Source organism: Heloderma suspectum, chromosome 9, assembly GCF_057233095.1.
Source record: "Heloderma suspectum isolate Gila_16-S chromosome 9, 16-S_ref, whole genome shotgun sequence".
Lineage (NCBI taxonomy): Eukaryota > Metazoa > Chordata > Lepidosauria > Squamata > Helodermatidae > Heloderma > Heloderma suspectum.
The window spans coordinates 5,229,118-5,255,965 of NC_139466.1; the positions used below are offsets into that span (position 1 = coordinate 5,229,118).

Below are 26,848 nucleotides of genomic sequence, written 5' to 3' on the forward strand. Positions count from 1 at the left end.
GGGGATGATTAAACCTTTCCCCACACACACACCATTTTCCCCTGAAATTCCCCCCTCAATGGGCTGGGGGCATTAAAAAAAAGTCACCATTGGTACCAATGGAGGCTTTATTTCTTTTGTAATCCCCCCCCCCCCTTTGCAGGGCGGAAGTGAGTTTCATGAAATGAAACTCATTTCATTTGGGGGAAATGAGTGGGGAGGGGAAGGTTCAGTTCTCCCCTCCTGGTAACCCTGACCCAAATCTGAACATCAGTCAGAGCCACCACAAAACTTCTGGTTGTTTTTGACAAGACTCTTATTTTTACCATCCTTGAAACACTTCCCTCTTTTTCAGTATTTTCTGCCTAGCCTCTATCATGTAGATTTATTTATTTATTGTATTTCTAGGCTGCCTTTCAGGGCAGAACCATTCCAAGACCCCAAATAAATGTTATTTGTTTCTTCAAAGAGGTGATTGTCCGCTGTGAAACCCACGAGAGGCGCCAAGGTGTTGATTAAATGCAAATTTTGCCAGGTGACAAGGGGGGCCTCCAAAGTGACAGGAGAGACAACTTGTGAGGCAGCAGTAAGAGGAGTTTAAAGGCAGGTCTCACACCCAATTTTAGCTCCCAAATGATTGTGGTGGAACTAAATTCAGTATAATCATGTATGACGTTTCAGATCGGAGTGCGGTCTGCTAACGTCAAAGATGGGTGGAACGCTGAATCACATTCCCCCCACACACACACAATCTCTCTGACCCAAGCAGCCACGCTTTCAGAGATCTGAAAATATTCTGGAAAAAAATCGTGAGGATATACAATGTGAATAGCTCAGGGCCTTGCAAAGCCTTGCAAGTTTCTTCCCATGTTGATTAGGATGAGAGCTAATTAGATCTGCAAGGAGACCATGCAAGAGGCCCTTGCCAGGAGAGCAGTTCCAGTGGATCAGACACTTGTCTTCAGCCCACAAAGTTTTGGACTTGGTGACTCATTGGTGCCCACCATAAAGAACGTGATGGGAATAACATGCATTGATTAGTCCATCTTCTACATTAGTTGCCCGTTCTATTCCTTTATTTCTTTTTTTAAAAGTTGCACCTTGTTCTATCAGCTAATGAATGATGAAGCAATTAATTAATAGTATAAAACAAAAACAGAAATAGCAGGGTTTACCAGAGCACCTAAAACTACAAGATTTAAAGAAACCCCAATTCTGCTGATATTTAAAAGCTGGGTGGGGGATGGGGGGAGGAGAGAGAGAAGGGTCTCTGACTGGCATGGCAGACATCAGGTGAGCCTCCCTGGGGAGAGTGTTCCACTCAAAGATTTTATTTTATTTATTTTATTTTATTACATGTCTATATTGCCCCATAGCCAAAGCTCTCTCATTCAAACACAACATAAAAAGTTTAAAAGCCATTTACATGAAAGCACACAGACAATACACACGAACAACATATAACTAAAAACAACTTTGAACAGTCAGTCATAACTAGAGACACCTCCGAGACCGATTAGATGGGGTGCCAGGACTGATAACGCCCTGGCCACCCGGCTAATGTCAGAAGGTGGGGGCACCTGGAGAATGGCCTCAGCTGCTCAAGGCACCACACACTCTCTCAGATATGTTAACCCTTGGACAAAAAGAGCACGGGACAAGGACCTTCATCCCAGCGTTGAGAGTTAAACCAGCCAGCTGTGCCAAGCGAATGAGAGTTGCCAGGTCAGGGATTTCAGGACTTGAACTCGGAACCTCACGGTCAGGCTAGTGAGCGACTGAGGACTGTATGTACCCCAGCCTCAGAGTACTGTCCAGGTACAAAAGGCAGGCCAGCTCCTGCCATTGCCTGGTCGACAGAGCAAGACTTCCTTCCTTGCTGTTGCTCAGGCACCAGGCTTAGAACACTGAACTTGGCTAATCCTGAGCTTTGGAAACAGTAGCCCAAGGGCCCAGGCTCTCTGTGGCAGGGATCGCACCCTGGTGCCCTGCAGATGTTTTGGATGATGATGATATTTCGGCTACTGGGTGGTACAGAAATGAAATAAATAAATAAATAAATAAAATATTTGGATTTCTTAGTCACCTTTCTCTTAAAAAAAAAAAAAAGACTCAAGGCAATTTAAGACAAGATTCAAACATGCAAAATTTAAAACAGCTAAAAACAATTCCCACTAAAATACCACGCCCCCCCCCAACAACTGAAACAGCTGTGGCAATCAATTCAGCTGATGCATGAAGAAGCCCATCATATGCCATCAAATGCCTGGGAACAGAGGGAAGTCTTAACCTGGTGCCAAAAAGATAACAATGTTGGTGCCAGCCGTGCCTCACTGGGAAGAGCATTCCACAATCAGGGGCCCACCACCAAAAAGGCCCTCTCCCTTTTTGCCATCCTCTGAGCCTCTCTCAGAAGAGGCCCTCAGACGCTGAGCATAGAGTATGGATACGTTCATATCAGGAGAGGTGCTCTGTTAGGACTACAGCTCCCATAGGCCCAGCCAGCATGGCCAATGGTCAGAGAGCTGTGGTCCAAAACATGGAAGCTGTCATCCAAAACATTTGGAGAGCACCAGTTCGCCTCTCCCTACTCTGTGGTGTGGATGAGTGCAACCCTGGCATCTTAAGAACATAAGAAGAGCTGTGCTGGATCAGACCAAGGGTCCATCTAGTCCAGCATTCTGTTCACACAGGCGCCAACCAACTGCCCATGGGAGACCCACAAGCAGGGCATGAGAACAACAGCACCCTCCTGCTCATGTTCCCCAGCAACTGATGTACACAGGCATGCTGCCTCTGATCCTGGAGGAAGCATACAGCCATCAGGACTAGTAACCATTGATAGCCTTCTCCTCCTCCATAAATTTGTCCAATCCCCTTTTAAAACCATCCAAATTTGTGCCCATTGCTACATCTTGTGGAAGTGAATTCCATAGTTTAACTATGCGCTGTGTGAAGAAAACGGAAAATCTCCCAGCATGCATCTGTATTGCCTACTCCATGGTCCCACATGACCCAAGTGCATGCACTGCGTCTGTACGCAGAAGGATGGCAACTGCAGAAGGATGGCAACTGGGTGGGGATGTAATGGGGAGGTTCTCTTTCAGAAAAGTTTGCCCCTCTTTACTGAGAATCTTAAGGCATCCCTGCTAAGCTTCCAAGGAACTCCAGAAGCTCCCTTTCCCCAGAAGCCAATGTAGAAGCCACAGAACTAGAATGTGTCTCCTGGGAGCTTGAAGTTCAAGTCCACCAGTGTGGCTGTTAACCCCAAATGCAAAGGTCAGCGGGGCCAGAATGACAACAGACCTCGGGAATCCTGTGTCACATGCCAGCCTCTCCTACGCCCTCAATTTTCAAAACCAAATGAGCTATTATGGCTGGAGGGTCCCTAAATATTTGCTCAGTTCCCACTGCTGACCCTATTTGGTTGTGCAAATGAGAGAAACTCGCAGGATGTTCTCAATCTCCCACACATTTTTAGCACTCAGCATGGTGCTCTCTAGATACAGTTCTTGCTCCTCCACCCCACCCCGCTCCCCCTTGGTGAGTCAGCCAGGTAATTAAAACTTTTTACTGGCACATTTGCCAAGAGGATTAGTTTTTATCTCCCGTACTTTTTCATTCAGATGTGGAAGCCTCACTTCCCATAACACAAACAAACGTCAATTTGTCACAGGATGCACGTGAGAGAGGCAAGGACACATCACTGTTTCCCGGAGACTTAATTCTCTCAGCTGTTCTAATGAATTGCTGCTCAACCCTCTTCCCACCCCCCTGCCCCCAGTATTCCTGAATGAATGCTATTTACAGCTTGTTTTTTTGCTCTGATTGGAAGGGAAAGGAAACCACAATGGGCTACCTCAGAATCTGGAAGCAAACATCTTCCCTTCATTCATCCACTGGACCCCTAATCTCTTCCAGGTTCTTCATGTCAGCCTGCCTCTCATTTTGCAGAAACATGTGCCAGCCTATAATTACATGACTAACTTGTGGGCTGGCCGATGTTCCAGGTGTGATGCATTGTGGGAAGAAACACAGGAACCTGGGAAGCCGTCGTATACTGAGTCAGACCCTTGGCCCATCTTGCCCAGTATTGTCGACACTGACTGGCAGCATCTCTCAAGGGTTTCAGGCAGGATTCTTTCCTTGCCCTACCTGGAGAAGCCGGGGATCGAACCTGGGACCTTCTGGGACCAAGCAGGTGCACTATCACACTGAGCTATGGCCCCTCCCAATAAGCATTTCCTTTTGCCAGTCCTGAACCTACTAGCAAAATTATTCATTTAGTTATTACATTTCTATACTGCCTAATAGCCGAAGCTCTATACTACCCAATAGCCAAAAGTCCACACAGTTGGGTGACGCCAAGTTCTAATATTGGAAGGAAAGGGCAACACACAGAATCCATCAGAGTAGGCACCAAGGACCACCAGGATCCCACCTGCCACCCCTGCCTCCCAGGAAGGCCATCATGGCAGGCAGGAGGCCACCCTAGCCTCATCCATCGGCCAGAGAAGGCACAGCTGCTTCAATGCTCATTTTCCTCTTCCCTCCCCATGCCTATTACCTTTTGTATCACATCTATTTGATTGTGAGCCTACAGGCAGAGACTGCCTTATCTTTTGGTATATGTTCATCACTTAGATCATCTTTTGTGCTTTATAAGATGATGATGAGAGATGAGAGAGGCAGAGGAAGCGTCTCTCTCCACCCCAGGGACTTCGCTAGCCCCTGTAAACAGGCCAAATCTTTGGTGCTTCATAAGATGATGATGAGAGAGGCAGACGAAGCGTCTCTCTTCACTGCAGGGACTTCGCTAGCCCCTGTAAACAGGCCAATGGCACAGACCCAGCAGGCTGCTCTTGGAAGGGAATCTCACCAACTGGGAGTAACCACTGAGATGCTCCTGTTTTCCAGAGGAGGGTGCGACTAGCATGCCTTGGGGTCAGGAGCTGCCACAGGGCATCGATTGACCTCAAGCCTGGATTCGAGGCAAGGTCATGGATGGAGGTTTTAGCCAAGGTGCAGAGAGGAAACAGCCAAAGCTGGAGATGCTGAAGGGAAGCTGTTTATCCAAATGATTCTCCAGATTAGACTTCCCAGTTTGAATGGCTCCCTGTCCGAGGATCTAACAGGAGAATTTACCTTTGTTAATCACCTCGGTGCCAGTGTAGTTGACTATATTGCAATCTCTCCAGCTGTGTTAGGGTTGATTACACTTTTTAGAGTGGACTCATATCCATGCAGCGACCACCAACCACTGATTTTCCAGTTGAAATGCTTTCAAAAAGTTCAGGCAAGTCAAGAAAGTGACTTGCATTTCTGTGCACACTCCTCGGTTACCCCAACCACGGGAGCCACAAACCCCAGAAGAACCTCAAGGAAGAGGGCACCCATGATAACAGACTGTTTCTGTTTCCCTTGCATGGATCATGCTCATAAAATTAGAGATCAGCACCCTGGGGAATTGCTTGCCATGGGGCTCTGGTCCCAAATCTATTTCCCAGGGCTCCTCATATTTTCCACAATGCCCTGGGTGTCCTTTGGTGCCAATGGAAGGTTTTTTCTCAGCTTCACTGTCATTCACAGGGCAATTTTCAAGGGGAATCACAGCTGGGGAGAAAAGGGTTAACTCCAGTGGAGGCTGGTGGCTCCGATGTCAGTGGAGCAGTGAATCCGCCCCGGGTTTCAGTCAGAACCAATCAGGACTCTAAAGGAGCTATCCAAGGTGTGAAGCCTCCACTGGTTAACTCTTCCCCTTCCCACATGCTGTAACAACTCCCCCCCCCCACACACACACACAAGCAATTAGGCTGGGGGGGGGGCTTTTTCCATTGGCTTGGCATGATCTGGCTTGTGGTACAAATTAACTGAATATATTTTATTTGAGATTATTTGGATGAGAGATTAATTGCTCAGCCTGGCCTCCTGTGAAATGCAAATAAATTCTAGCAATTATTTCATGTGCATAGATAGATATAAATCAACATATGCAAATTGTATTCAGATCTGTGTCCCATGGGTCTTTTAAGCACCTAGCAAAGCCCGTCAGCACCTTTATCACATCCAGATGAGGCTTCACACCAAAGCCACACTCTGACTACAGCCACACCATGATTGTCAGAGAAAGCTGACACACTCTAACAGCAATAAGGCACAGGGGTGAATGTTTTCGTGGAAAGACGCAGACAAAAACTGTAACTGCTAACACAATGTGAGTAAACTTGGACTGACCGGCATCATCCCGCAGACACAGAACTGAGAGGTCCTTTTGGTGGGGAAGAATTCAAGCACTAAACCCCAGCACGAAACCCCATCATTACATGACTGCTGGTTCATGTTTTGACAGCTACTTAAAAAAGACAAAAAACCCAAGGCTCATATCTAAAGCAGGAATGTAAAAAGGGCTTTCACTGAACTCAATGGATTCTGGATCAAGTTCCTGCATGAGCAACATAAAAGTTACTCCATCCAAGTTACTCCAAATGTTACTAAGGGGTGAGGAACCTCAAGTCTGGGGGACAAATCTGGCCCACTTGGGTCCAAATGTGGTGCTCCGGGATTCCCCAAATGGCCACACCCCTTCCATTGCCCCCCCTTCCCACCAACCACCAGTTGTTTGGTGATTTCTCAGCTTCTGTGCAGTTTTGCCTCCCACCCTTAAAGGTTGAAATGCATCTCTTGAGGCTCAAACACCAGGCCCCTTTGCCTTTGGCCTGCCCAGCACTGGAATGCCCCCCTTCCGAGACTTCTCTGAAATGGGATGCGGCCCTTGGGCTCAAATCCCCCACCCCTGATCTGGTTTCTTTTCCTTGTCTATTCTTCACTTCCTCCCCCTGATCTTCCAGCTACATTTTCCTTCATAAATTAACTGCCAGCCCCTTTCGTCATTTTTGCCTAATGAGAGTTGAAGACATAAAGAACATACAAAGTGCCCTGCTGGATCAGACCAAGGGTCCATCTAGTCCAGCATTCTGTTCACACAGGGGCCAACCAGCTGCCCACGGGAAACCCACAGGCAGGACATGAGTGCAACAGCACCCTCCCACCCATGTTCCCCAGCAACTGGTGTACAGAGGCATACCGCCTCAGATACCGGGGGTAGCACAGAGCCATCAGGACTAGTAGCCATTGACAGAATTGCAGTTCAACACATCGGTAGGGTACCAGATTGGGGAAGCCTGTACTGATACATGCTAAGCATTTATCGGGTGCTAACTGTGTGTCCAACGCAGTCCACAACCTGCGTCTTAGAAGATCATTCGACTCCAGAATGACTGCTGATCTGCTCCTCCTCCATATAAACGATGTTCCTTACACAGCAGCCGACATGCGTCATGCAGATTAAACAATCCCACCTAATTTCTGGGGGCAAGGAGCTATTTGCGGAGCACTGGAGTCCTTTCCACTGGAAATCTGACCTGAACCCTGCCACCTTGGTTTCTGAGAGTTTAACAGGCATTGCGGAACATCTCTTGAAATCACAAGGGGCTAGAAACTTGCTCTTGGTTTTAGAATGAAAGCCAGGGTTTGCAAGATGCTGAGCACCACACAACAGACACACTATCACGTCTTGAGCTCTCACAGAAATGCAGCATGTACGATTTCCAGCTATATGAGCCACCCCTATTCCTATAGCATCCTTCTGAAAAAGAAAAGACAATTAGGCAGTTTTGCAGGCACTGCCAAGGAGAGGGTAAGAAATGTTCAGTCTTATGAGAAATGTCAAAGGGAGCAGGATGACTTTTTGCAACTAAAAAGGCACGATATGTTCAGACTTAATTATATGTAGCAGGCTGAGTCTGTCACACTTCTTCTGGTTTAACCGTCCTAGCCATACAGCAGTAATTGCTCCTTCCATATGGAGTGGAAATCTGTGTGAGACAGTGTATTTACAATGGCACAGTCATGAACGCAAATGAATAACTCCCAAGTTGCAAAAGGGATAACGTAGCTAGTCTTTAAATACTGGGCCTGTCTTGTAGAGCTATAGATTGTCCTGTGTGGGTTTTTTCTCTTTTTTTAAAGGCTGATAGATTCCCAAACACATTTATCATGGCAGAAAAAGAAGCATCCCTCTATCTTCTTGCTTAAACAGCCTGCAAGAGAAATAATGACAACATTTGGTGAATCCTAACCGCGCTCAGCTGTCAGATTTCCTATTTGTCACACGCAATTTAATAACACCATCCAGAAAGGGCAGGCCAAAAGAATTACTGGTGTGCTTTCAGAAAACGTCTTTGCCCATCCCACCCCCTCATTAGATGAGGCAATAATCAAGAAAATCAGTTTTTGAACTGAGATCAGGTCTGGCACCTTGTGTAAAATAGTTACATGTAGGATTTTTAAAGTAGACTGCTAAGGATCCTTTTAAATTTTAAATTGTGAAATGGAAGGCAGTTGCCACATCCCACTATACAGTGAAAGACACAAAAAAATATGTAAACCAGTGGCCAATTCCTGCATCTTGTAGCTGTGAAATCTATAAAGGAAACAGCAAGAGGGAAAGGCACTTATGCATCCCAAAACAGAAGAGAAAATATTCTCAGGTGCCTGAAAAAAACTTGTTATTATGCCCAGATAATAATATTTTAAAAATAAATTTAGAGAGCACGCCTATGGCCCCTAAACAACGTCTGGGGACCACAGGATGGTTTGGATTCCTGAATCCGAGGTCAGAGTCAGTGCTCAGAGGAGTTGGAACTCCCAGGCGTCCAAGCTCCCCGCCACCTCCCCCTTGCAGCCAGCATGGAGAGAACCTCGCTGGCTGCCTGTCCAAAAAGTGACGCAAAAGTGACCTCGGAGAGGACAGAAAGGAGCTGTTTCTGTGGGCAGGGAGAGGAAGGGGGAACCGGGGAGATGAGCTCTCCCCAGCCTCCTTCCCTCCCCCTCCTCAGAGCTCTAGCTTGATGGGCAAAAATGCCCATCCAGCAAAAATGCAGAGTGGGTTAAGTGCAGAGGTGACAATCGCCTCTGGGAGCCTCCTGCTCTGCATAGGATGCCCATCCGCCTCCTAGTTGGAAGCTATCCTTCTATTAATGCAGCCCAAAATGGCATTGGCCTCTTTTGCAGCCGCATCACATTGTTGGCTCATATTCAGCTTGTGATCGACAACAATTCCAAGATCCAATTGTGATCGACAACAATTCTCGCTTGTAGTGTGGTTGAGCCACGTATCCCCCATCTTCTAACTGTGCATTTGGTTTCTTTTTCCTAGGTGCAGAACTTGGCATTTATCCCTATTCAATGTCATTCTGTTGTTTTCTGCCTAGCGCTCCAGTCTATCCAGATCACTTTGAATTTTGTTTCTGTCTTCCAAAGTATTAGCTAACCCGCCCAATTTTGTGTCATCTGCAGATTTGATCAGCATTCCCTGCACCTCCTCCTCCAAGTCATTAATACAAATGTTGAAGAGCACTGGGCCCAGGACTGAGCCCTGCGGTACCCTGCTCATTACCTCTCCCCAGTTTGAGAAGGTCCCATTGAGAAGCACTCTTTGAGTCCAATTCTGTAGTCAACTGTGGATCCACCGGATCGTTGTTTCATCTAGCCCACTTTGAGCTAGTTTGCTCATCAGGATATCATGGGGCACTGTGTCGAAAGCTTTGCTGAAGTCGAGGTATATGATGTCTACAGCATTCCCACGGTCCACAAGGGAGGTTACTTGATCAAAAAATGAGATCAGATTCATCTGGCAGGATTTGTTCTTGACAAATCCATGTTGGCTTCGAGTAATCACTGCATTGTTTTCAAGGTGCTTCCAGATGGATTGCTTGATCATCTGCTCCAGAATTTTCCCAGGGATTGATGTCAGACTGACTGGTCTGTAGTTCCCAGGTTCCTCCTTTTTACCCTTTTGGAAGATAGGGACAACATTAGCCCTCCTCCAGTCATCTGGCACTTCCCCCGTCCTCCATGATTTCTCAAAGAGAATAGACAGCGGTTCTGAGAGTCCTTCTGCCAGTTCCTTTATGACTCTAGGGTGCAGTTCATCTGGACCTGGAGATTTGAACTCATTCAAAGTAATGAGGTGTTCCTTGACCATATGCCTATCAATCTCAAGCTGCAATCCTCCCCTTCAGCCTGTACTTTGCCTTTGCCAGGGGGGGTCATAGATCCTCTTTTGGGAGAAAACTGAGCCAAAGTAGGAATTGAGCACCTCTGCCTTTTCTTTGTCATCTGTTATCGTTTTGCCATCCTTATTTAATAGCTGAACCACCATTTCTTTCCTCTGCCTTTTACTATGCACGTAGCTGAAGAAAGCCTTTTAGTTGTTTTTAGCATCCCTCGCTAACCTCAGCTCGTTCTCCGCTTTAGCCTTCCTGACGCCATCCCTGCAATTCTGTGCTACCTGCCTGTACTCTTCCTTTGCTACTTGGCCTTCTTTCCACTTCCTATATGTGTCCTTTTTTGTTTTCAGGTCATCCCTAAGCTTTTTGTGAAGCCACATTGGCTTCTTCTGTTGTCTTCCACCTTTTCTTCTTGTTGGAATTGCTTGTGATTGTGCCTTGAGAATTTCCTTTTTTAAAAGCTCCCACCCATCTTGGACTCCTTTTCTCGGTAGAGTCGCTTGCCATGGGACCTTACTGATCATTGTTCTGGGTTTATTAAAATCAGCTGTCCTAAAATCCAGGGTACGCGTTTGACTACACTCGGCTTTTGCTTCCCTTAGAACCAAGAACTCAAGTGCAACATGGTCGATTCTGTTCTCTTTCTGTTCTCTTCTGTTCTGTAAGTCTGTAAACACGTTATGAACTGTGTAAAGTATTTTCCCACCACCACCTCTTTTCCCACACCACCCAGTTTATAAACCTCATATCAACCCCATTTTAGACATGAATGGGGCAGAAATGTGAACGAACACGGCAGCCCCACCAGCAACCAGATGGATAACGGGGACCCGAAGGTCCGAACATATAAGACTGTCTCTGGCCCACTTGCACTGGCTGCCTGTGTCTTTCTGAGCCTGATTCTAGGTGCTGCTTTTAACCTATAAAGCCTTACACGGCTTGGGACCGCAATACCTGACGGAGTGCCTCTCCCGACACGAACTACCTGTACACTAAGCTCAACATCTAAGGTCCTCCTCCGGCTGCCTACTTTGAGGGAAGCTCGGAAGACAGCAACAAGGGAGAGGGCCTTCTCTGTGGTGGCCCCCCAATTATGGAATGACCTCCCCAATGAGGCCTGCCTGGTGCCAACATTGTTATCTTTTCAGCACCAGGTCAAGACCTTTCTTTTCTCCCAAGCATTTGGCAGCATATGACGAGTTTTAATTGATCCTGGATTTGTCTTATAGCTATGGCTGATTGCTTCAAGTTGTTTTTAGATATATGTTGTGCGGATTGCCTGTTTGTGGTTTTTTATGTAAATGGCTTGTAATCTTAGTATACTGGATTTGTAATGTTTTTAACCTTTGTAAAGCACCTAGAGAGCTTTGGTTATGGGGTGGCACAGAAATGTAAACAACAACAACAACAAATACTCTAGTTTGAATGCCCTGTAGACCTTGCCCCAATACGTCATCAAATGAGAATATATCTTGTACATGAAAGTTAGTCTTAAAAGAACCCAGAAAGCTGCTGTAATGAGGTTACATGGTGAAGTGAAAAATTAGCAAGTGAAAGATGAGATTAGGGTTCCATTCACATGTAGTGGAAAACCACAGGAAGGAACATAGGAAGCTGCCTCACACGGAGTCAGACCACGGGTCTACCTAGCCCAGGACTGAGTACAATACACTGACTGGCAGTAGCGGCTCTCCGGGGTCTCGGGGAGAGGTCTACCCCAGCCCTCCATGGAGATGCTGGGACTGAACCCGGGACCTTTTGCACAGCGGAGGCTGGTGGCTCCAATTTCGGTGGGGTTGTCAATCCACTCTGGGTTTCAGTCAGAACCAGCCAGAACTCTAAAGGAGCTCTCCAAGGTGCTGAGCCCATTTTGGATAGCTCCTTTAGAGTTCTGGCAGGTTCTGACTGAAACCCAGAAAGGATTCACAAACTCCGCCGAAATCGGAGCCACCAGCCTCCGCGGCTTGTGCACACAAACCAGGTGCTCTGCCCTGGAGCTGCAGCTCTTCTCTGCTTGCTGTTACAAGCACGAGCTCCCCTCTCCCGCAAAAACCCTGGAACGGGCACAGCCACGGTGATCCCTGTGTACCAGCCCGGCCCGGAAGCTGGTGCCCTCCAGATGCTTTGGGCTTCAGCTCCCATCCGCCTCAGCCAGCATGGCCAGTGGTCAGGAATGCTGGGAGCTGTCATCCAAGACATCTGGAAGGCACCAGGCTGGGGAAGGCCGATCCAGGACAAGTCTCTAGTTAAGAGACTTTAGAAGGTAGGCCAGCTGTCCCCAACCTATGCCCTCCAGTGGACTTGGACTACGAGGCCCACCATCCCTAGCCAGCAGGGTCAACAGACATGCTGGCTGAGTGATGGGTGTTGTAGTCCAACATATCTGGAGGGTTCTGGGTTGGAGAAGACTGAAATAGGCAGGGCAGGGCAGGGGTGTTGAATCTCAGGCCCGTGGGCCGAATGTGGCCCTCCTGGGGTCTCACTCGAGCCCATCAAGGTTTCCCAGAAGGCCATGCCCTATATTATTATCATCATCATCATCATCATCTGTAAATTTCCCAGTAGCCAAAGCTCTCTGGGCTGTTTATAAAAGATTAAAACCTTAAAGTACAATTTAAAAATACTATAAAAACCATCTGCATAAAACCATGTACATACAGTTAAAAACAACAACAGAAACCCCAGGACCAGTTCAAACCTTATCATACGCTGTCAAATGCCTGAGAGAAGAGGAAAGTCTTAACCCAGTGCCAAAAGGAAGACAGTGTTGGTGCCAGGCAGACCTCACTGGGGAGGTTCCATACCTGGGGCGACTGCCGAGAAGTCCCTCTCCCTTGCTGCTATCCTCTGAACCTCCCTTACCCTGGCCCCACCCCATTTCCTCAGACCAGTTGATGGAATGCAGCCCCTGAGAGCTTTTGTGAAAGTAAATGTGGCCCTTGGTTCGAAAAGGTTCAACACCCCTGGTGCAGACCTTGTAATACAGGAAGCTGTCCCTTTTAAAAAATAAATAAGGCAGATGGGAACACTTCTCTCTTAACTGCCTTCAGATCGATTGCTACTAACACAGTTCCCCCTCTGGTTTCCAAATAAGTAGGCGACAGCTCATGCAAGCTTATGCTCCATTAATAAAATTAATTAGTCTTGAAGGTGCTCCTGGACTCAGACACATTCGCATCTTATCAGCTTCCCAGTGCTTGCACAAACACATGGCCAGCTTTCTGATTCCCACGCAGTTTTTTCCCCCCTGCCCAAGAGCATTCGAGTTTGTTAGGTTGCTGGCTGAAGAACATGCAATATGTTTTTTGTTTTGTTTTTTAAGTGAAGGACTGATACTGTGAACTAAGTTATAAATTGGTTCATGTACATCCCAAAGATCTGTCAAGATATGGTAGACTTTAAATATTTCCAAACATTGGCTGCGGCATAACCTCTGGGTGAAAAATCATTTCCCTTCCAAAACCTCTTCAACCTGCTAATGGTCCTTCCTGACCAATTCAATCTCTTTTCCAGAGTCACAGACTTAAAATGACTTATGAATTGCAAATTATGGAAACTCTGCATTTGGTGGCATTTGATCACAAACATCAGTGTTTTAACCCTACCTTGCCTTCTTCTCTCTGCTCACTTCCCCTGTTATCTCCCTTCAAGCTCAGAAACTGAGTAAAGGCTCAACCCCCACTGCTCAGATTACCCTCTGATGCTATAATTACTTTCTCCGAGGCCAGTAATTAGGGAATGAGTCTACATTTGAAATTAATGCATTGCCTCTTGCTGAGAGGGTCTGGAACTTAATAGTCTAATAGTTTAGAGGGTGGACATTTCTTTGGCTGTGATCCTAAACATAATTATTTGGAAATAAGTTCCACTGAAATAGGGCGTAGTTCCAGGTCAATCCAGATGCCATGTTTGCTTTCTGTCTTCTCTCTTCCATTCTCCACTCCCCCCTCTGTTCTGCTTTCACCTTCCCACTCAGAACTTATCTGCAAATGAAATGGGGGGTGGGAGTCACCAAAGCAATTTTAGCCCCACCAAAAAAGAAAGTTAACCTCATGTGGAAAAAAAATCAGTCTGCAGAGAGTTGAGACATTACAGAGCATGTCTTAAAACAGCCTTCCCCAACCTAGTGCCCTCCAGATGTTTTGGGCTCAGTTCACATCAGCCCAGGCCTGCATGGCCAATGGTGAGGAATGCTGGCAGTTGTCGTTCAAAACATCTGGAGGGTACCAGGTTGGACTTACAACATGAATGCAGTTACAGTACTTCCACCAGAGCAGTAGATGGTGCTGTATCACTACACATCTGCATCAGGATCAAACAACCATCTGCCTCTCCTGCCCAGTCTGGGATCTCCCACTACATCTGTCTCTATTCCCCATAAGCGGGGTTCAAAAACCTACGTATTCATTTTCCTTAAAAAGTATTTCTAAACGACCTTTGATCCAAGGGATTCCAAGGCAGCGCACAATAGACATCGCCATTATTTAAACACCTATACAAGAAGACAAAATCCTTCATAGTAGTTACAGACCAGCAGCATTTTTCCGAAGAGCAGAAAACGAGCAGCAAACTCCTCCTGTGAGCAGGGACCCCGATGCCCCCAGCAAGGCATGGCTCATGTCAAGGCCAGCGTCAACAGCAGGCACGGTCGGGCGCCTGCCCATGACCCAGCAGGGGCTCACAGGCCCCTACTCCACTGACAAGAGCCCCCTGGATGTCCCCCTCCTGCTCGCCCCCATCACACCCTGCTTGTTCCCCTGCCTCTCGCTCTGCCCAGACCACGGCGGTGGCGAGGTGGAGGAGCAGAAGTGCCACGGCCCACCTGCCTCCTGGCTCTCTGCCTGTCAAGCCAGCAAGCGGCAGCAGCGACGAGGAATAGGAGCAAGGGCACTTGGTGACGAGGGGAGACTCACCAAGGGAGGGGCCTGGAGCTGGCACTGGTCCACGTACAAGAGGGAGGTATCCGCAGGCTTGGGGAAACCCAAAGGTTTGCAGACGTACAAAAATATCCTTAGGGGGGAAAAAGCCCTAAAAGCCCCATGCAGGTTCAGCATGCTCACTGGGGAAAAAACTGAATACCACTACAAGGGGACATGGAATGGAGCCGTGGGGGCTGGTGGCTCAGACGTCAGCGTGGCGGTGAATCTGCTCCGGGTTTCAGTCAGAACTTTAAAGGAGCTCTCCAGGGTGCAGAGACTTCCTTTAGAGTTCTGACTGGTTCTGACTGAAACCTGGAGCGGATTCACCGCCCCACTGACATCAGAACTGTCAGCCTCCACCGGAACTGTGCATCCGGGAAAGGGCACAGCTGGCTGGCTGCAACACTGTTGCAGGCCTTGCTCATGCCTGACTAAACCCAATCTGGCTGCAAAGGTTCTGCAACCATATTAGCTTAAAATTCCCTAGTCGTTCCCGTATAATTGAGGGTGACTCCAGATCAGGCTTTTATCATGCAATTGCCGTGCCTCATTTGCAGGACTTTCTGTGGGGTCCAGACACCGTAATCTTCCACTTTCCTCCCGTGTTTGGCCACGGGAAAACACACTGCTTTTTCCCACATCGTTTTTCTTTCCACACAAAAATCTGTCAAGGCAGAGAAGATGGAACGGCTGCACGATGCCTTTAGATTGGTTGTTGTAATTGGAGCCATCCATCTGGAAGCATCCAGAGAGATTTGCAGTGCTTTCTTGCATGTTATCCCAAACATTAGTTATTTTCAACATGTGGTTTGCCACCGTGGCTAGAGCTTCAGTTATGGATTTGAACAGTGCCAGCTCCAGGTTTCTGAGTGCCCTTGGGCAAGACCCTCTCCGCGGGCCCCTCCCTCAGTGAGTCTCTCTCCTTGCGGCCATTGTCTCGAGCTGCTCTCGCTCCTCCTCCTCGTCCTCATCCTCGCTCCCATTTGCTTGCTTGGCAGGCAGAGAGCTAAGGAGCAAGCGGGCCGTGGCATCTGGTACTCCTTCCTTCCCACCACTGCCATTGTCTGGGCCAGAGCAAGAGGCAAGTGGACAAGCAGGTTGCAACGGTGAAAAGGAGGAGCAACTCCAGGGGGCCCGTGTCGCTGGGCCCTTGCCGGAGCGTGGATCTGAATCCACACTTAGTGTTAGGGATTCCAGGGGTTTGAAACCAAATTACCCAAAACCTACCCAGGAGTGTCCGCGCTCAGGCGGTGAAGAAACAGGCATGTGTAAGAATAGCCTCTGATTGGCAGGCAGTCAACAGCCTCTGGATTGCCCAGGTCTGGAATAAATTCTAGGAGCCTGGCCTTGTTTTATATATTTGTAAGATTATATTTGGGGCTGAAAAATGGTCTATAAAGGGCCTTCAATGCAGATCACATAAAGAAACACAGGAACAATAAAAGCCAATTAAAAATAAAATTAAAAAGCAAGAGCAGAATAAAACACAGCAGTGTAAACAAGGCAAGATGGCAATTTCTCACAGGCCAAAAGCTAGCCAAATGCTTTTAAAAAGTCTTAACCACCCTCTTACAGCTTAAAAGGCAGTGAGCCATTCGTATCGCTCTAGGGAGGGAGTTCCACAACCTGGGTGCCACAATACAAAAGGGCCTGCCTCACATCTCAGCCAGCCACACTATGGAAGGTGGTGGGGTGCAGAGCAAGACATCTCATGTTGAATGCAGGGGGTGGCAAGGTAATGCAGGAGTCTGGCTCTTGTTCTGGTCAATAGAGCAGGGCCTTTCCCCTCCTCCACGTCGCTTTCAGCTTCAACAACTGATCTCCGGACTTTTGATCTGGAAAACACACCCTAGAGATCTAGATTTGGGTACAGTCAGCCCTGGCTCCAGGTACGCTGAACTCAGGCTTCCAATATGGGGCAGTTCCCAAACTGGAGCCAATGTCTCCCCCTTGGCTTGCCAATGTGGATTGACCTTGTTGGATGGCTGAACAGTATTCAATTATTTGCCAACATCCCAGCACCAAACACCTAACGGAGAGTGCGATTGGCTCACCTGATTGATGTGCTTCAGCTTGTCAATGATCTGGCTAATCACAGGTTCAGGGCCTTTCACCTTGGCCTCATGGTTGCCAACCTGGGCTTTCCCTCCATTCCTCACTGCCTGGCGGCTGTACCTGCAACAGCGAGAGACAGCAGTGAAAAGCTGCTTATAGAAATAATGTTACCAAAGCAGGGGCCTAGGCCTCAAGCTATTTTGACACCTGGGACAAAAACACACACACTCTCTGTACTTCATTGCATGCTGGGGTGGCCACTACATTTCCTCCTCGAGGATTTGCACGGGGAAGGGGCCGTAAGCTCAGGGGCAGAGGCCCTGCTTTGCATGCAGAGGGTCCCAGGTTCGATCCCCGGCATCTCCAAGTAGGGCAAGGAAAGAATCCTGCCTGAAACCCTGGAGAGCCGCTGCTCCCAGTTAGTGTTGACAATACTGGGCTGGATGGACCAATGGAAAAAGTAGAGTTAGGCAAAATGCAGAAAAGGGCAACTAAAATGATCAAGACGCTGGAGCAACTCCCCTGTGAGGAAAAGCTACAACATCTGGGACTGTTTAGCTTGGAGAAAAGGTGAGGCAAGGGAGACATGATAGAGGTGTACGAAATTATGCGTGGTGTGGAGAATGTGGATAGGGAGACATTTTCCCCCATCTCTCATAATACTGGAACCCATGGAGTCATCCCACCAAACTGATTGGTGGGAGATTCAGGACAGATAAAAGGAAGTCCTTCTTCACACAGTGCAAAGTCAAACTATGGAATTCTCTACCACAGGATGTAGTGATGGCCACCAATTTGGATGGCTTTAAAAGGAGGTTAGACAAATTCCTGGAGGAGGAGGCGATCCATGGCTGCTAGTCCCGATGACTGTATGCTACTTCCTGTATCAGAGGCACTGAGCCCATGTACACCAGTTGCTGGGGAACATGGGCAAGAGGTGCTGTTGCACTCATGTCCTGCTTGTGAGTTTCCCATTGGCCAATGTGTGAACAGAATGCTGGACTAGATGGACCTTTGGTCTGACCCAGGACGGCTCTTCTTATGTTCCTAATGGCCTGACTTCGCACAAGGCCATTTCCCATGTCTTAAAGGAAGGGTCATAGCTCAGAGGCAGCGCCCCAGCTTTGCATGCAAATGGCCCCAGCTTCAATAGCCAGCATCTCCAGGTCAGGCGAGGAAGCATTCCCATCTGAAGCTCTGAAGAGCTGCTCCCAATCACTGTGCTTGGCTTTAATGGTGGGGCGGGGGGGGGGGGGAGGTTTCAGATGTATCCTGCTCCAACCGCACTGTGGGACGAGTCCTCCGATCAACAAAGCAGGCTGTGTGCCCCCAACTATCAGAAAGGAGCTCCAACAGTCCCATGTGGGTCAAATGATCTGTAAATGATTAGGGGGTCCCAGAAGGAAGCGCCAGTGTCAAAGGGCCCTCCCTGCAAGAGTTGAAAAGTTTTGAGGTGAATGAGCCACGCTGTTCAGGGGGAAACTCCACTGTTCTGTTCTCCGCAGCAAGGCCAGATAACTATTCCCTTGGTGCCATCTCGTGGCACAACCGCCATGGTGCACTGCATGCGATACAGACATACAGACGTCTGCCCTGGATAGCATGCACAGGCAGCATTCTCCGCTGCTTCTGAAGAAGCAAGGCCTGGCAAGAGCGGCCAGCTCAGAATGCGAAGACGACCTTTTCCGCAAGTAACTTTAACAAAGAAACCAAAGCACCAGAGAGGCTCGCCTGGCCCCTATGTTGTGATCTTTCCAGAACCAGGTGAAGAGCTTGTTATTCTCCTGGGCATTTCAGTCCTTCAGTTCTTGCAGTTTTAAAATCCACTGTTGTATCTTCATCTATTAGTTCTTTACACTGCTGCTAGCTTTCAGAAGTTTAATATTACCAGATTTTATCAGGTCATTGTATTTTATAACTTTAACTGTTGCAAACCACTCAGAGAGCTTTGGCTACTGGGTGGTATAGAAATGCCATACAAAAATAACCAAAGTTATATGCAGAGGCTAGTAGGTAACATGCATATGGTGATATGTAAGTGATTTGGTCATTACTTGTTTATTATTTATAATTAATTTTACATCACATCTTTTTTTCTCCAAGGTTGCTTACATGATCCTCCTCCTCTCCATTTTATCCTCACAACAACCCTGTGAGGTAGGCTAGGCTGAGAGTCAGTGACTGGCCCAAAGTCACCCAGCCAGCTTCATGGCCAAGAGGGGATTTGAACCCAGATCCCAGTCCCAGTCCGACACTCCAACCACTACACCACACTGGCTGTCACTGACCTACCCCATAAACTTTAGGTATAGAATCATAGAATCATAGAATAGTAGGGTTGGAAGGGGCCTACAAGGCCATCGAGTCCAACCCCCTGCTCAATGCAGGAATCCAAGTCAGAGCATCCCTGACAAATGGCTGTCCAGCCTCGTCTTGAAGGCCTCCAGTGTGGGAGAGCCCGCCACCTCCCCAGGTAATCGGTTCCATTGTTGTATTGCTCTTACAGTCAGGAAGTTTTTCCTGATGTTCAGCCGGAATCTGGCTTCCTGTAACTTGAGCCCATTATTCCGTGTCCTGCACTCTGGGATGATCAAGAAGAGATCCTGGCCTTCTTCTCTGTGACAACCTTTCAAATACTTGAAGAGTGCTATCATATCTCCCCTCAGTAATGCCTTCTTGTTCCCACTCACAGCTTCATACACTTATCCATTAAAGATAGGAACTGAGTTGGAAGCCATGATTACTGTGACCACATATGAGCTCAAACATTCAAGGAAACTTGATTTAGAGTGAACTATTGAGAATGCTGTTATTATCAGTGACTGGACCAAAGTCACCCAGCAAGCTTCATGGCCAAGTGGGGACTAGAACCCAGGTCTCCCAACTCCCAGTCCAACATTCTAACCACTACACCACACTGGCTCTCATTAGTGAACGATCACTTAAACGTCAGATCATCAATTCAAAAAGAACAACCTTTCAGACCTAGCAGTTTCTGCCCATCACTCTATTGTGTAAGACTAGAGGGCAGTGTCCACACTGCAAGAGGTTGGCACCAAATGCCTGGCACCAAATGCCACAGATGCCGCAGCAGGTGACAAGGTGAAAGAAGCCAATTTGGGTCCTGGATGCCTCCTTCTCTTGGCTTCTCTGATTCCAGCATGAGAAGGGGGGGGGTGTTAAGTGACCATTATTCCTATACTACTTCATGTGTTCATGCACAAACACACAGAGACAGAGAGACACGGACACACGCCCATACACACCAACCAACCATTATAGTCTGCCAGGAGGCTGATGAGCCCGTTGTTGTTTTTTTGCCATCTCAGGCTGGTTGCACAAATAGGACATTCTAACTGAGTTCCTGGCAGCCACCATAAACGGCCAGTGTTGGTGTGCTTGCATGCACACATACACACACACCTGAGGCAAGATGGAGATGAAACAGAGAGGAACCCAAATTCCTGCCAAGCACTCCAGGGGGCAGCACCTTGGCTTCTGCATCATTTGCTTATGATTTGTACATAAAACCCTCATACAATACGTTGGCAATAAAAAGAAAATTGGAAACCAATTCCCCTCCAGAAGCAAACCAGAGGGAGTTCATGGAACTTGTTGAAGTCTTTTAAGTGACGAGAGAATAAATGGAGAAAAGGGAGGTTTAAAATGAATTATGTTCATAGAGAACTTTTTTTTTGCCATTTGGAAGCAAAAGCACATTCTCATAATGTGGTTTTTCGAAGTTTTTCCAAAGGGATCCATGTCTGTCATCTTATTCAGAAAAGACTTAAAGAACAAATCCAAAGCAGCTTACGGAAGTTTGTGAATCTGAACATGTAATAGGATTTGAGATTTAAGAGCTGGGAAAATCTTGACACTGTGTAAAGTCCTTCAATTAGAAAAGAATTCTCTAAGACTAACAGCCTTTGTACAAAGATTTGGAAATTGGGGTTGTGCCACTATGTACGTGATCTACAGCACTTTGTAGAAAACCACGACATTTCCAGCATGGCCTTTGGTACACATGTTCTTGTTTGTTCTAACACCTCCAAAAGGGTTTCTCCAACAATTCTGCAATTTCACAGCCAAGCTCCTTGATACCCTATGGAGATGTGAATAAGAAGCCAGCTTCCTTTGGAATATAAAGGAAGTACTAGTTCCCCTCTACTCAGCACTGGTTAGGCCTCATCTGGAGTACTGTGTCTAGTTCTGGGCACCGCACTTTAAGAAGGAGGCAGACAAGCTGGAGAGGGTTCAGAGGAGGGCAACAAAGATGATCAGGGGACTGGAAACAAAGCCCTATGAAGAGAGACTGACAGAACTGGGTACGTTTAGCCTTGAGAAGAGAAGACTGAGGGGAGATAGGATAGCACTCTTCAAGTACTTGAAAGGCTGTCACAGAGAGGAAGGCCAGGATCTCTTCCCGATCATCCCAGAGTGCAAGATGCGGAATAATGGGCTCAAGCTGCAAGAAGCCAGATTCCAGCTGAACATCAGGAGAAACTTCCTGACTGCTAGAGCAGTACAACAATGGAACCAATGACCTAGGGAGGCGGTGGGCTGTCCCACACTGGAGGCGTTCAAGACGAGGCTGGACAGCCATCTGTCAGGGATGCTCTGACTTGGATTCCTGCATTGAGCAGGGGGTTGGACTCGATGGCCTTGTAGGCCCCTTCCAACCCTACTATTCTATGATTCTATATCACTTAAATATAACACAGACATTACATGCACAGTCTTTGATCTGGCTGTCTGGGCTAAGGTGGATTCAGAACTGAGACACTGGCTCAAATTCAGCTGGAGATGGATGCCAATGGAGGCTTTTTTGAGAGAGGTGGTTTTTGACAGGGAATTGATGCTCATGTTATGTGTGCTCATCGCACATTTCCCTTTGGCCAAACAGGTTACTGTTTTGTCGTGAAAACCTGCACAACCTGTTTGAGGCAACAGTGAGATCAAAGAAAGGGGCACACATGCCACCAGAAGCAAAGTCTCTCTCAAAGCACTTTCAGCCATTAGCTGTCTTTCACCTTCAACCACACAGCCCGAAGGTTGTAAAATGAACTGGTAAAATTACAGCTAATTTCTCCAGAGGTAAAAATGAGGCTCGCCACATATTTTGGAGTGGGCAGACAACAGATCCCAGGCGGCAGAGCACCAAAGTGGGACACTATGCATCAGGCTGGCCCAAGACATTTTGCTGCCTGAAGCAAAGAACCAGATGGCACCCCACCCATTCCACCTACAAAAGCAGAGTGGACTGGCTGATTAATCTGTCTTCAGCACTGATGGTGGGACAACATCCTTCACTGCATCTGAAAGCAGCAGGATAGGGTAGGGGGCATAGAACAGGCTGCACACAGGTCTCTCTTCCAACACCTTGCTGCCACCTCCCAACATCTGCCGCCTAAGGCAACTGCCTCACTCTGCCTAACGATAGGGGCGGCCCTGCTATACATGGGACAGGGACTTCAGGTTCGTAAGTTGCACCGCACAGGACTTGCGTAACAGCTTTGCATGCTTGGAGGTCTCCCAAATTACCTGGGAGATCTTGCATGACTTAGGTTATCACCCTCATGCTACTGTACAAAGCCTGCCTTACAGAGTCAGATCAAAGGTCAAACTTGCCCAACCCATCTTACTCTGGCTGGCAGAAACCTTCCAAAGTCTTAGGCAGAGGCGCTTCGGGGAGGGGCCTAGCTCAGGGTGGAGCACCCACTCTGCATGCACAATACCCTGACAGCTCCAGGAATTGCTGGGAAATCTCCTGTCTCAGAGCCTGGAGCGCCATTGCTGCCAGTCAGTGTTGACAGCAGTCAGCCTGGATGGACCAAGGGTCTGACTCAGTAGAGGGCAGGATCCCATGTTCCAGCAGCCCTGGTACCAAAGATCAAACCATGCATTTGGCCACCAAGCGCTGGCCTCAGAAACAACGTTAGAACTGGCACAGCTCAAGTCAAGTTACGCACGCCCTCTCAGAGTTTTGACCTTGAGTGGCTGTGGCTGCTGGAAACAGAACCCCTCATGTACACGCACGGTGTTTTGTATGTGCACCTGAAGCATAATATGTGGACGTGGCAAACCAAAGTGTTTCCAGACAAGGCTTTTGCTGTGTATTCACCCTTCCTCATTTACCACATTTGTGAGGTGGGGTGGTTCAGCCGACCATGTCTTCCATTTGTAACCCTCCTGGTGTTTTCCCACCACTTCCTCCATCTTTTTTCTTACCACACAAATCCATCGAGGAGGGGAAGATGGAAGAGATGCCTTTGGATTGGTAGCGCTTCAAGCTGAAGCACCCCAAAGCAAGACAACAGCAAAGGAAGACGGGTCAACATGCAACTGAGAAACTTCACTGTTTGTCAGGCAGGAGCCTCAGCAAAACTTAATTAATGGAAAGCTCCTTCAACTAGGATTTTCTCAAGAGGGTCTAGGATCCCAGTAATGGCTCATCTGCACCATTTTCAAATTTGCTTCTCACTTTGGAGAATTCCCTGTATAACCATAAATGGCCTGGGCCCAGACTACCTTGTGAAGCATGTTCTCCTTTATGTTTTCTCCCCTGCCCAAAGCCAGAGATCTTAGCAACAGTACCTCCTCTCTCTGAATCTTGTGGGATCATGGAGCAGGGCCTTTTCTGTGGTAGCACCCACTTTATGGAATGCCCCGCCCAGGGAAATCTGCCCGACAACATCCCACCTCCTCTTCTGCAGGTAACTAGAAACTCATCCTTTCCCTGTCACATTTTCCTGCCATTTGGTTGATTTCTGTTGCTACTGGAGTTCTTTCTTTTATACAAGATGTTTACATCTTCTCTATATTTTGTAACTATTGCAAAGTTTGGGGATATTTTTGTGCAAGTTGTCTGGAGTATGATCGTTCTCTGTAGAAAGACGGCACCTTCCTAATGCTAGTATCAGTTTCAGGATGGAGCCATCCAAAGAAAGATGAAATGAAACCAGGCACACGGCATCAAGGCAGGACGAGGTAGGAGAAGGAATAGAATCTTTTCACCTTTCTACGACTTCTTGGCCATTCCAACAAAAGGTATTGTTTTGAACAGCAGAACTGTGGCTGCAGATATACTCTGGCAGACTGCTGTAGAAACCGCTGTGTGTCCTCAGTTTTGTGATGAGCTCCCTGAAAAACAGCAGACAAGCAAACAATGAAACTAGAAGCACAAGCAAAGAATGCGACCATTTTAACCCAGTTTACGAGCCGGTCTCAAGCCACGACAGACGGTACTGGAGCACCTTCAAACCAAGCATACGCTCATGTGCTTGTTTTCCTGTGGTTGGTGCCTAATTTAAATTAGTGGTTTCTAATTTAAATACAGCTTACTGAACGGGAATACAGGTAGGCAACTTGTGGCCTTCCAGACTGGACTACAACTCCCAGCCTTCCTGTCCACTGGCTATCCTGGTTCAGGCTGATGGGAGTCGGAGGCTCTGGGAATTCTTCCTCCTCCTCCTCCCAAATAGCGTGCTGTAACACTCACACTCCGCCACTGGGTGCTGCTAGAGGACTGTTGCAGCCCTGATTTCCGCACCGCCGCAAAGACAGCATTGACAAAAGCAGTTACAGGGAGCCTGGTGGGCTCATCTGCTGTGACAAACCCAACACAGTGCCCCAAAGCACCTTCAAGACCAGTGCATGTCTTCCCCCTTGCCAGTAACACAGTGCAGAGTGAAAATACGGGATTTGCTATCATAAGACGTAGCGATAGCCGCCGATTTGGATGGCTTTAAGAGGGGACTCGACAAATTCCTGGAGGAGAAGGCTAGCTGCGGCTACTAGTCCTACGGGCTATATGGGACCTCCAGTATCCAAAGAGGTATGCCTATATCCACCAGTTGCTGGGGAACATGGGTGGGAGGACGCTGTTGCACTCGTCTGCTGCTTGTGGTTTCCTGGTCAACAGCTGGTTGGCCATCGTGTGATCAGAATGCTGGACTAGATCCACCTTTGGTCTGATCCACCTCTTCTTACACTTTGATGTAGGGAACTTGGGATTCTTTTTTAGATATAGAGCAGTCTATCCATTTAATCATAAGTACATTCTATTTATTTTATATGGTTGACTGATTGTAGAAGAGGTTACAAATAAATAGTGGTGGCGAGCCCATGAGCTCACCCGTCTTCACCTGTTGGCTTGGGACCCCCTACTGGGTTGCTGCCTGGCCTAATGTGGGTTGCAACAGCAGCCCTAGTACCGTACAAATGCACGGTAAAAACAAAGAAGTGGGTCCCCCAGTGGAATGTTTGAGTTAAAGGTGAGTCCCAGGCCTGGAAGGTTGAAGGACTACTGTGTCCTCCCATTCCTGGGCTCCCACGCACTGCAGTGGTGCGGGTCAATGAGATCACCAGCATGCACCAGAGCGCATGCCAAATGAGGGGTGGGGGGACCCCAACTTGCAAATAGGCCCAACTCAGCCTGGTTATCTGGATCCAACAGCCTCCCAGGAGAATAATCCATGGTGGGGAGAGCAATTATTTAGAATTAAAATCAACAGGATACACCCACCCTGAGGTTTCTGTGCCTTCCTACCCTCCAAAATTTCAGTTAAAAATACACACTTGTAATACCTCTAGTCTCAGGATCAAGGCCATGTTTTCTCCTCTACACACACACACACACACACACACACCCTTGTCCATATTGCTGAAGGCCCCTTTTTCCACTGTGGGAACCTGTTTTAGTATTTCAATATTTGTTTGACAGTATTTTTATGCCACTCTTAAGCCAAAAAGAAGATCCCAGAGCAGCTTACACAGCTGGTTCTTACCTTGAAAGCCTTACATGGTCTAGCCCCAGGGTACCTGAGGGAGCGCCTTCTCCCCTACATCCCATTCTGCCATCTAAGATCCTCTAAGGGTTATCTGATACGGCTGCCTAATGTGAGATTGGCAGCCATGCGCAAGGGGACCTTTTCCTTCGCTGCCCCTCAGATGTGGAATGACCTGCTGGTTGAAATGCGCCTGCTGACCTCTTTGAAGGTTTTTAAGCAGGCATTAAAGACTCTTAAAGACAGGGGCCGCGGTGGCTTAGTGGTTAAGACGCTGAACTGCAGACCGGAAGGTCGGCAGGTCAGCAGTTCGAGACCCGAGTGCTGCGTGACAGAGTGAGCTCCCGTCTTCGGTCCCAGCTTCTGCCAACCTAGCAGTTCGAAAGCAAGAAATTGCAAGTAGATAAATAGGTACCGCCTCGGCGGGAAAGGTAACAGCGCTCCGTATACCTCGGTGTTCAGTCATGCCGGCCACATGACCACGGAAGCGTCTTCGGACAGCTTCGGCTTAGAAACGGGGATGAGCACCGCACCCTAGAGTCAGACACGACTGGTTGGGGACACCTTTACCTTTTTAAAGACTCTATTATTCCGGCAGGCCTTCCCTGTTTAGAATTCTGGTTCCTTTTGCTGACTCTTGCATACTGTTTTTAAGCTATGTTGTTTTTAAGCTGTGCTGTTTTTATTGTTGGATTTTATTTTGGGGGGCTAAAATGTTTTTAGTTCAAAGTTGTTTTAGGTTATATGTTGTTCATATATACTGTCTGCATGCTTTTATGTAAATGGCTTTTCAACTTTGTATATTGTATTTTAATGTTTTAACTTTGGAAACTTCCCAGAGAGCTTCAGCTATGGGGCAGTATAGAAATGTAATAAATTTTAAAAAGAAAAGAAAAGTGAGATGGTCCCTGCCCTCAGGCTTACAGTCTCAAAGAAGGATTGTAGCGTAGTGGTAGAGCCCCTGCTTTGCATGCAGGAAGTCTCAAGTTTGATCCCCGGCATCTCCAGGTAGCTCTGGAAAAACTCCTGCCTGAAACCC

At 47.7% G+C, this 26,848-nt stretch overlaps 1 protein-coding gene across 1 annotated transcript in view; it reads right to left on the reverse strand.

The window, feature by feature from the left end:
• Positions 1 to 26,848, reverse strand: part of GPC3 (glypican 3) — a 263,829-nt gene that overhangs the window by 45,999 nt on the left and 190,982 nt on the right. Inside the window, exons 5-6 of the mRNA XM_084813591.1 lie at positions 24,038 to 24,163; positions 17,023 to 17,143 (exon numbers count right to left, since the gene is read on the reverse strand). Coding sequence (XP_084669717.1) covers positions 17,023 to 17,143; positions 24,038 to 24,163 — 247 coding nt within the window. The remainder of the gene's footprint in view (positions 1 to 17,022; positions 17,144 to 24,037; positions 24,164 to 26,848) is intronic.